The sequence below is a fragment of the Dothidotthia symphoricarpi genome (genome assembly GCF_010015815.1).
Source record: "Dothidotthia symphoricarpi CBS 119687 unplaced genomic scaffold P153scaffold_11, whole genome shotgun sequence".
In the NCBI taxonomy this organism is placed as follows: domain Eukaryota; kingdom Fungi; phylum Ascomycota; class Dothideomycetes; order Pleosporales; family Dothidotthiaceae; genus Dothidotthia; species Dothidotthia symphoricarpi.
The window spans coordinates 94669-106000 of record NW_022985018.1 but is presented as its reverse complement, the minus strand read 5'-3'; the positions used below and the strand labels follow the sequence as shown (position 1 = coordinate 106000).

The 11332-nt window shown below is 52.2% G+C and overlaps 3 protein-coding genes across 3 annotated transcripts; all 3 read left to right on the top strand.

Moving 5' to 3' along the window:
• Window positions 1-1466: 1466 nt before the first annotated feature.
• P153DRAFT_367077 (uncharacterized protein) lies at window positions 1467-2453 on the top strand. Its single transcript, XM_033668184.1, has one exon. The coding sequence runs from the start codon at window positions 1559-1561 to the stop codon at window positions 2075-2077; it is 519 nt and encodes a 172-aa protein (XP_033523109.1). The 5' UTR covers window positions 1467-1558; the 3' UTR covers window positions 2078-2453.
• A 271-nt stretch (window positions 2454-2724) lies between these two features.
• P153DRAFT_357247 (uncharacterized protein) lies at window positions 2725-5898 on the top strand (the record flags this gene model as incomplete). The annotated part of the gene is made up of 2 exons (XM_033666715.1): window positions 2725-2915; window positions 2964-5898. 2 exons carry the CDS (start codon window positions 2725-2727, stop codon window positions 5896-5898), a joined length of 3126 nt encoding a protein of 1041 aa, XP_033523108.1.
• Window positions 5899-6672: 774 nt separating this feature from the next.
• On the top strand, window positions 6673-8991 carry P153DRAFT_431611 (uncharacterized protein). Its single transcript, XM_033672919.1, has 2 exons — window positions 6673-7273; window positions 7318-8991. The coding sequence occupies exons 1-2, from the start codon at window positions 6955-6957 to the stop codon at window positions 8655-8657; spliced, it is 1659 nt and encodes a 552-aa protein (XP_033523107.1). The 5' UTR covers window positions 6673-6954; the 3' UTR covers window positions 8658-8991.
• Window positions 8992-11332: the final 2341 nt, after the last annotated feature.

Here is an 11332-nt window from a genome sequence, read left to right as displayed (position 1 = left end):
AGAACGCGACACACCTTGCACCTGAAACCGTCGTAGCTCCTTGCTGCTGCTTACCGCCGATTGGCACTTCTTGGGCCTTGCAGGTTGGCAAAGGCAAGCTTTCCAAAGAAGATAGGCAGCGCGCCCAAAGCTGGCTGATGTTGGCTTGTCGCCTGTGTTGTGATCGCTCGCATGGGTCAAGGGCGAGTCGGGATTTCCTGGCGATCAGTGGCTCTTGGTTGTGAAAAAACCCGGAACCAGCATCTACACTTCACCGAGAACACATGAACATGGCCTCTCGCAAGGACAGCCAAGGACATCCAAGCACAGGCAAGCACAGGCGAGCACAGGCAGAGACAGGAGAGAGAGCACACACTTGTGCGAGCGGCGAGTTCCACAACGGCATGCTGGGCGGTCACTCGTGATTGCTTTCTGACCCCGACATGGTGCTGTACAGAAACAACAACGTCTGTATAGCCTCTACCAGTCGCAAGACGTGCGACTTCCTAAAAGACCAAAGTCGAGCATGGCTTGCACTCAAAAAGGGGTACCTACAATACCATGTCGAGAATCATCAAGGTGGTTAATATGTTGCATACCCCTGCCTTTGCTGTTGTCACAGCGTCGTGTTGCCGTGGCACGTTTCACATGTCACCAAGCACGATCCTGTGGTGCTTTTCTTTTCGCGAACAAACGAGCTTCGTCTCGGCGTGTGTGTGTCGTCAGGCTTGACGCGTTCCTTCTGCCGCTGTCAGAGTAGCTGTAGCGTGTGCCGGAGAAAAGGCTTGGTGAGGTCGTATTGACCGCGATACGAGATTCCAGGGCCTGAGTGCATCGTCGCGTGTCCCTTCCATGCCCATGTCCATTTGCATCACAACAAACACGGTCGCCGGGAGTGGGCGATTGCAACCATCAATTTCCTTTGTGTTGTTTATGGGTCTCGGAGGCATCGCTATGATAAGGCTATTTGTGTTGTCTATGTGGTTTGTATCTCTTTGTTTCTGCCACGTCCATGCTGACGATCCCATGAATTCTCCTGTCTCGACGCTACACAGCATCAGGATGCACCGCGCGTAAGGTCTCGAACGATTTGCTGGCCATGGGATGCGCGTGCCGTCATGGCTAATTTCAATCACCAGTCTAAGGCGCACTATTGTGGGAACCGTTCAGGTACACGCCCGTCTCATTGGCCAGCACAGACCGAATAGCGAGGCTCGTCTCAAGGCGGCTATTTGCTCAAAACCTCACCCTCGCTGGACCTCGACCTCCTTGCTCTCGCTCTCACTCCTCTCACGACATTCTTGCCCTACGGTTTATCGCTTCACTCTTTCAGCGGTATCCGTGTTCGTTCGTTCCGAAAAAGTGTCTTTGCGACTGCTGGACCCGACGACTAGCTGCTGTACAAGGTGCGTGACCAAAGCCAGGAGTGTGCTGTTGAGTGACTGTGATGCACACCAGGACATGCTGCAGAAGACTAACCAAAGAGCAGCCATAACTCTCTTTAATCACCATTCGCTGCATCCGAGCCATCAAACCTTACGCCATCCCAACGCCGTAACGACATAATCAGCGATCCAACATGATGAACAACATCAAGAACATGCTTGCTCGCCGCGACGAAGAGGACGACGGCCTCACCAGGACCCACCTCGCACTCTTGATCACCCTCGTCGTCCTTTTCGTCCTCAGCTCCATGCTCATCGGCACACTCTATTTCCTGCGCAGCACGCGCCGCGCCCGCAAAGCCTCCGAGCTCCCTACGTACGAAAAGCGCCAATCCAACCCCCGTCGCCTCACAATCACCACCAACAAGGGCCTCACTTCTGTCATGTACTCGGAGAAGGAGATTCTGATGAGCCCTTCTACGCCCACTAGCCCCGTCCCCGAGATCCGCATCACGTTCCCCGACGAGGTCGACGAGAGCGGCAAGAAACACCAAGGTCGCGTTGTAGTCGTCAGGGTCGGAGATCACAGTGTCGGGCTGGAGCCCGTGCAGGCCGCCCCGCCCTACTCGCCTGAAGGGGACGATCGGTTTGATTCGCTCGACTTGGACCGCATGGGTGGGTTGAAGGAGAAGGACGACAAGTACTATTCCTAGAGACGAGTACAGGACAACGCTCGACGGGATGGATTCCAAGTGTCGGGTCTGCGCGGGATACCACCACACGAGCCGTTCGGCTATGAACTTTTTGAAATAATGACGGGGACACCGCGCTCGGTGTTGTAGGTTTTCTAGCCCGCCGTCTGGAGGAGTGGCTCTGGCTGTGGCGGGAGCTTCGAACGAGGGTGGAATGGCAGTGGCATTTACTTTCGGTCTAGCAGCTCTTCGGCGGCGGGCCTGGTGTTGTGCCATTTTGTATATTTCTCGGAGGTGACCGGCCTTATTAGCATACCCTTGACGATCGGCCACGTCTACTCATGCTGGGTTATGTGCTCTTACATAGCTACTTATTTGATAATGTATCATCTGTCAATGCCGGCCATGTCTAGACGAGCCGTGGTGCTGATGTTCCATGAAAAAAGTCGTCGGTTGTTGGATGCGTCTCTGCTTGCTTCCCCAAGTTGAATAAGCAAAAAGCACTTGTCGGATGTGGAGCACCCCCATGGCTCCACAAAGATCGGTAGCCCCGGCGAAAGCTCCGATGTTTGCAACTAGACTCCTGGCGACTTCCCCCATTCTTTGAACACCATCTGCTTCTTCATGGGTCCTTCCACTCCTTAAGGCTCCTCACACACCACCTTGCCATGGAGAAGGAAGAGATCTTCACGTCGCTCGCCGACATGACGGCGGGCGGACCATTAAAGGACGAGGATGCAAAGCCTCGTCCAGCCCCCAGAGCAGTAGACGCCAAGACAATCGCAAAAGCCAAGAAGATTGGAGAAGTGCATTTCAAAGCTGCCCATGGCCTTGTCATTGCTTTCTTCACCTTGATTGCGTTGGTTTACCCGCCCTGACTGCTACACATTGCACTGACCTTGTCCAGTATTCTCCACGTGCTCGGTATCTACCTCTTCACGAGCGGCTTCCTGCTCACGCGATTGGTCCTGGACCACAAGTCGGAATGCGCGGTCCCTCCGGTGGCAGCGGCGAGGGGATACACGGGCGGAGACGGTGTCGGGGGGGAGGGCAAGGGATGTTGGCATCCCAAGAGCTTCGACAAGGCCATTGTCATTGTCGTCGATGCGCTGAGATATGACTTCACGGTGCCGTTTGAGAGGCAGGCTGGAGCTGTCGACGTCGCAGCAGACTCCCCCGACTACATGTCCCCACGCCATTTCCACAACGCCGTGCCCGTCTTGTACGAGACGGCGCAGCAACAGCCCAACAACGCATTCCTCCTGCCCTTCATCGCCGACCCTCCGACAACGACGCTACAGCGCCTGAAGGGGCTGACGACGGGGACGCTGCCGACATTCATCGATGCAGGGAGCAATTTCGCGGGCACGGCCATTGATGAGGACAATCTTGTTGGGCAGTTGCGCAACGCGAGCAAGAAGATGGTGCACCTGGGCGACGACACCTGGCACGCGCTGTTCCCAGGCTACTTTGAGGCGGACCTGACCCACGCCTACGACTCGTTCAACGTCTGGGATCTGCACACGGTCGACAGCGGCGTCACCGACCACCTCTTCCCGCTCATGAAGCCCGAGAATGCGACCAAGTGGGACGTCATCTTTGGACATTACCTGGGCGTCGACCACGCTGGACACCGGTACGGGCCGGATCACCCGGCCATGACGGCCAAGCTGAACCAGATGGACGGCGTGTTTCGCCGCATGATGCACGACCTCGACGACAATACGCTGTTGGTCATCATGGGCGATCACGGCATGGACGCAAAGGGCGACCACGGCGGCGAGTCCGACGACGAGATCCAGGCGGCCTTGTGGATGTACTCCAAGAAGGGCGTGTTCGGCCGCAGCAACCCCAACCACGTCACGCCCCCTGCCACGGCAAAGGACAGGGCAGTTGCGCAGATCGACCTGGTCCCGACACTGTCACTGCTCCTGGGCATGCCGATTCCCTTCAACAACCTGGGCAAGCCCATCGAGGAAGCCTTCATCGGAGCAAAGGGGAACGACTATGAAAACCTAGCCATCGCCAATCGCCTTGCCGCCGGGCAGATACATCGTTACCAACACGAATATGCCAAAGCCAGGGGGCTGGACGAGAACACTAGGGCCAAGTCGCTGTCCCTTTGGACTGCTGCGGATGATGCTTGGAATCTAGTTGGAGGGCGTAAGAGGAACAGCGAGCAGATGCGGCGCGTCTATGAGGCTTATTCTGCTTACCAACAAGAGACCCTTGGCGTCTGTCGCGCGCTGTGGGCCAGGTTCGACATCCCAAGGATGATCAACGGCGTTGTGATCCTAGCATTCAGCCTGTTGTCTCTCGCAGTTTACGCAAGAGGAATGCAAGGCGATCGGTCGGAGCTGGCGCCCGTCTTGTTCGCGCGAGGTGCTATTGGCATGGTCGGTGGAGGTGTGCTCGGTCTTGGAGCCATGTTCGCTCTTCCACATGTACCAAAGGAGCATGTCTTCGTCTTCTCAGCTTCCATGTCGGGCATTGTCGGTCTATTCTCCACCTTCTTCACTCTCCGACATCGTCTCACATCTCCTCTGCCGAATAGTATCTGGGGTTGGACGAGCGTTATCTTCACCCTTGCGCTCTCAGCAGGCTTTGCGGCCAACTCGTTCACCATTTGGGAGGATGAGATCCTCTTGCACTTCCTTACGACATTTGGTGTGCTCGCTGTCATATCCTCGTTCCGGCAAAAGCAGATGGCTGATCGCACATTGGGAATTTACCACTCCATTCTGTTCACCGTCCTTCTACGAGTCGCGAGCTTCTCACGCCTCTGCAGAGATGAGCAAATGCCTTACTGCAAATCTACATACTACGCCTCTGCTCTCTCCACCACATCGGCACCCTGGCAACTCATCATCCCCGCCCTTGCCGCCCTCCTGATCCCAACGTTCATCAAGAGTTACTACGAGGGCACCAAGAGCTACCAACACAACGCAATTCTCTGGATTGGTTTCGCGCTTCGCTTCGGTCTCGTTCTCTCCGCGGTGTATTGGATCCTCGACGCCGCGGACGACGGCGATTGGTACCCGAACTACACCTACGTGCTGAAGTTCATAAAACAAGTCCTCGCACAAGGTGTCCTGGGAATCGCACTCGCCTTCGGCTATTCGGTCTTCAACTGGAGCAAGCCACTCTTGAGCATCATAACAATCAACCCCGACGGCTCGCGAAAAGAACAAATCACCATCCTCGGCTTCGCCAATGTCCACGGCTCGCGATATGCTTTGCTAGTCACAATGTGGTATCTCGCTATAGCTCTGTTGCAGAAACCAATGGGCGCAGGCGCGATCGCCATCCTCGTCTGGCAACTCTTCTCCCTGTTCGAAATCATCGACACGAACAACCTGCGCAACAGTGCCATCGGCCCCGTCGTCCTTGGTTTGCTCGGCTCCTTCCACTTCTTCAAGACAGGCCACCAGGCTACCCTTGCAAGCATCCAGTGGGAATCCGCCTTCATCCCTCTCAAGACTATTCGCTACCCGTGGAGTCCTATCGTTGTCGTACTCAACACGTTTGGTGCGCAGATTCTGTGCGCAATCGCCGTCCCCGCTGCTGTGCTGTGGAAGGTCAAACCTCAGAAAAAGGGCATGTTGGGCGCGGTGAGCAAGGCGGTCGCTACACATTTGCTGTTCTACGGCGTTGTTAATCTTGCCACGACGCTGTGGGCGTGCCATTTGAGGAGGCATTTGATGCTGTATAGAGTGTTTATGCCGCGCTTCTTGCTTGGTGCTGTTGTGTTGGTCGTTGTCGACGTTGTGGCTGTTGTGGTGGGACTTTGGGGCGTGAGGATGAGTATGTTGAGTGTTGCGGAGGTGTTTGGGTTCGCGTAAGATATCTTTTAGAGAGGGCTCATTCTCTTCTTTTGATAAACATTGCATAGCATTGCAGAGCATTGAATTACGTGTGTTGACGTTGGTTCCATCGCTTTATGTCTGTTTGTCTATCTGTTCCATAGCATGACACACCATTGCGTCTTGTCTGTTCCACCTGTATATATCGTACCGTCTGTTGGAAAGGTTGATCTGTACATGTCCCTTTTCCTTGAACCTTTTGATCGTCTCCGCTGGAATGCGTATCGTCATCTCTTCCGCTTTCCCTCTCTCACTTACCACCAACCTCACCACTAATTTCCATCGCCACGTCACGCACATGCAAAGGTAAAGGCATGCCTGGTCGCCCCCGTGGTATATAAGAATGTCTTCCCCTCTGTACCTTCCTTCTTTCTCCCATCACACTTCCAGTCCACTCCTGTACTCCTTCTGATATCTAGCACCTGGTGTTCTTATCTTTTCGGAAAGCAATATCTGGCATCTTGTCTCTGGTGCGTTGAGGACTGTGGACGCCCTCGACCTGCGATACTCGAGACACGATTGTTCTTATCGAACACGGAGACACCCTTCAGTTAACGGCTTTGTGTTTGGGGACGGAGATATCATCCAACTGCAACCTTTACACGAATTGTGGCAGAACAGACCGTGGGCGAGTGATACACTACAGTAGACGAGACGCGAAACGCGCACGGTGCTTGCGTCTTTTCTCCCTTCTTCATCACCACCATCGTCGAATTGTGAGTTACGGCGCGATTAAAACTGTACAACTAAGTTCCGCGTTGTAGTATTACTGGTTTATTTCAAACGAGCTAACCATAACAACAGAAAGTCAAGAAGTTCCAGACGTCGAAACTCAATCAGCTGAACATACGGTTGATAACCTGCAACTGAGTCGTACGATATCCTATTCCGATTGGCACCTTGCGCGAAGAATAACCCAACTTCAATACCGAAGAAGAGCCTAAGACGACTACCCGGAGAGTAGCAGAGGTACCGCGGATTCAGATATCGCTTAGTCGCAAAACCACATCATTTACTTTCCTCTCGACTCCAAACATGCCAAGCCATTGCTACACTGCGGAGGTCCCCTTAAGTGTTTTCGATGAAGATGACCTCATTGATGACTCCTACGGTATCACCCCGATGGCTGGACTCGGAAAGCCATTGAGTCTACGTAACCGGTTTCTCCGGCGTTTGTCAAAAATGATAGGCGCGGATGTGACCATGCAGGAGGATGAGCCCGACGTTAGACTCGATATTTATCTAACTTGGAAGCCCAACCAACTAGAACAAAGCCCAGCCGTTGATAAAGAGCTGCGAGAGTACTTAAGTGGCTTAAAAGATGCTTGGGCTATAATTGCAATGCACCAATGTGGTATGTGTTCTAGAACAATCCACGACTATTACTAATCTTCACAGGACTACGCTACGATCGTGCGCGGGAAGACCTGTGGGACACTGTACTCATATATGTGTACTGTCACATCGACTACACTATTATCAGGCTGCAACAATGCTTCAGCCTAAACCAGCCCATATTGGATGACTTTATCACCACGATGTTTGGCGTCCATGAGAACACGGGCTCGGAACGGGACTGTGAATTAGGAGATCAGCTCATTGCAATCCAAGAAATGGTACAAGGCTACGACAGTTCGGTAAAACAACTCAATACGCTTATTCAATTCGCGTCTAGGATGACTCGGACACTCTCACATCTTCAGAATCGACTCAAATATCTGCTTGGGAAACCTGTGTTTGCGAAGGAGATCTTCCAGCTAATCTGTGCAGTTGGATTTCCTGAACGCGCCTACAGCACTTTCGTTCGCGCAGCAAAGGCATCTACAGTATTCACAGAAACGAACTTCCATATTAGATTAAGGCAAACATCCCCTACTCAGCCCTTACCTCAACAGACCATATCAACTGCTATGTTGTTGCCGCGACCGCCTCTACAAGGGAAGTCGCAGGCAACTAGGCAAGCTCTAGCTACACCGCTGCCTCTTCTTATCCAAACAGACTATGCAGATTACGAAACCTCTTTAGGCGCAGCCAGACCCTTCCTACAAAAAGAAGATCGTGTAATAGGATTTGTCCGTCTCCCAGCTGCTAAGCGCGACACAGTTCAACTTATAAGATCTGTACTTCCTGGCAAACTCGTCCCTATCTCTTCCTCTGCATTCTACATCTTCGGTTTCGTAACCTGCGACACTGAGGACCAAGAGCGACACCTAGCAGGCTTTTACGCCTGGTTCCTTGAGCAAGCCCGCCACCGGCGCTCTACATTTCAGTCTCTTACAACCGCCGTTGAGACAAACACTCTAGCCGATCTACTTAACATCAAAAACCTTGCGTCCTTTAACGACTACTTTCCTAGACTAGAAACCTTCCTCAGCGCCGTGCCAACACCTACAGTCTGGCGACTAAAGCAGTTCATTCAGGATGAGACTACCGACGAGCCGCCACCGTGTCTCAAGCGCGATTACGGATTTTACTTCTGCACGCAGCGCGAGGACGTCGCAAAACTAAAGACTATCTACACTGCTATCCTAGATAGAGTAGCGCCATTGGAGCTTCACGCTGCGGCCATTAACGGCCAGCTCCTCGCGTTTGCGATACAGGAGCTCGGCGTTGTGGATCCTAACATGCGCCGCTTCCTGCAGAACGACTTTGGGGTGTTGCGCATTGGATTTGATGACATGGAGGGGCTTGAGCGGCACCGGAAGCCGCTGTTCAAAAAAGTACAAAGGGAAGTCTAGATAACGTAATGTGGTGTGAAGCATTGGTAGCGGTGGAGCGAGATTTTGGAAAATATCTAATTTCTTGGGAAGTTTGCAAAAGTTTGGGCTCGGTGTGTTTTGTCATCTTTCGTTTCGGCACGTGGCTCGTCATGGACCTGCTGGCTTCTTTTTGCTCTTCAAATAATTTCCTGGTTAGGACTCGATTTTGACTGACGATCTCAGTTTGGGGCGTTGGTTGCCGGCCTTGCTGTCGGGTCAGGACGTGTGGGCTACACATACGGGCATGGCTTTGCCGTCCCTTGTTTTCTTGCTTTCAGCGGACATCTGCGAGATTGGTTTCACACGTAATAGTCCTGTATCTAGTCCATCCGAAAATTACATCTCCCCATGTACATCTTTCCACTTACCTCACCATACCTACACCTCATGGTCTGACACCGCCCTTCCCCATTGTTCATCTACTTCTTCAACGTCAGTGAGTTCAAACTTGCTCACCTCTTTTCATCCACTACAAGCCTGTCTTTCCTACCCACCTATCCGTCGACCCATCTCCTCACTACTACACTCTCCTGACAACCTCATTAGCGTCCGTATACATGTCTCCCTGCGCCACTGCTATACAACAACTATCCGAACTTACAGGCTTCTCTGGGGTCTCGGGTGGCACTGTATTGCACGGAACGATGATAGTTTTCTCACCCCGCGCCCAGGAATTCCGTCTTCATCCGTCGTGAAACAAAGCGGGGAACACAACTTTCGGTCACAGTGCCAGATTCGGGAATTGTCTTCAAGCGCATGTCTTGAGCTATCTCACACAGTAATTGCCCGCTTCAGATATGAGAGAGTCCTCTAGCTCATCCAGTACCAGAGTTAGGGGTCTGCAAGAACGTGTTCTTTCATGAGGGGAAGTGTATGGCCGAGCTCGCAAAGTGTTACGGCTATGCGCAAAACGTCTTCTCGCCGGGTTCTGATAATGTCTCTACTGATACTGGGGGATAAGACCTGCATAGCCTTTATGCGGCTTACGTGGGCACATTGCTTTGGAGACGGTGTTGATCTGAGAAGGAAAGGATTTTTGAGAGATTGATCGGAATGATAAGGACAACAGTGTAGAGTACCAGGAGGCCCAAAAACTTTCTAGTCATATTGGCTGTACCGTGCCTTCGGAGGTTGTCGCGTTAGCGCTTCGCGAAGTCCACACGTTTGAATTGCAGCTTCCCGCAACACCCCACTATGGGCATAGTGGAATACATAAGGGCATATGTAAAGATGCAAAGGCAAGGTGATACCGGTCCCGAGGAGGAGCCGCAAGCCGATCAGAAGACTGTGATGACGACCTAAGAGAAGGCGACAATTGGAGGAATTCTCGGCTATCATGAGAGATAGTAATGCCGAGTGACTTCAAAGGTTTTGAGACATGGCGAAAACTCACAACAAAAGAGAGTTCAGACGTCATCAAACACATACCACGGCTAGAGTTGTTCATCCTCGAGCCGAATCGGCAGTGGGGATCGGAAGGTGGCTGGTGAGGTCCTAGACGAGAAAGGGAGCAAGGTCACGCTACGACACGTCAAAGACAAAACCACGTGCAGGTTTGTGAGTCGTCTCGAGTACGAGACTATGCGCCCACGACCAACGAACTCTCCCGTTTCGACTTCATCCAACGTCTCTCGTTATCCACTCGGAGCAAGGTGCGTACTCACTAGTAGAAAGGATGGCGCAAGCAACGCCTATTGCAACATACTCGATCGCGTATACTCCGCGGGTATATGTGTACTACATTCAACCGGACCATAGGTGAGTTCGTATCGCGCACGCAACGTGCGTGGCTTACAACGCTAACGGCTGAGGCGATTTGGGTAGCGAAGAGCAAACCAACCATGAATATCCTCGAAGTCGGTACAAATGACGAGGTGGAACATGGTTTCTTTGTTGGATGTGTTGTCAATCAGCATCAAAGGGCCGCAGTCAATATCGACGGCTGGAAAACAAGTCACACAAGGGACTTGTGCTTACACCTGAACAGCACTGGACTCCATCACGTCGGTAAAGAAAGTCGATGGAAAGCGCAAGAGCCGTGGCGAGTATGAGTTGCTGACCAGACGTTGTGAGAGTTTTTGGGGTGAAGATTTCAAGGCCACGCGTTCACGATTCTTCGATTGCGGGCATAATAATTGCTTTTCTCGCAAGCTTTGGCAAAGATCGCCGTCATTATGGCCAGGTTAGTCGTTCCTATGAATGAATTTTGACGCTAAGAGGTACTACTATAGACAATTCCTGGGATTACAAAGAGTGTAAACTCGAGGAACCCATACACGAGCGTTTTGCCATCGTCCGTTTAACCAATCGCGCGTCTTGAATCCATTATCTAGCCAATTAATGAATTCATAGGTTCGTACCATATTCTGCTGTTGTGGTCTACAACTTTGGTACAAGCTGTCAGGCTCCATATCCATGAACAAGCAAGGATAGCATTAGCTTAGAGACGTCTGTCTCAACTAGTGTCTTGCTATGCACGTCGTCTATATGTCACGCAAAAATAGTAGGAGTAGGCACATCTCCAATCCTCACTACTGCCTATATAAGACCTTAGGACTCCGTCTCAATATCACAACTACAGCTCTTCTTATCTTTCATCACTTACTTACAACCTTTTCCTCTCAACTCCTCTCAACTCCTCTCAAACTTCAACC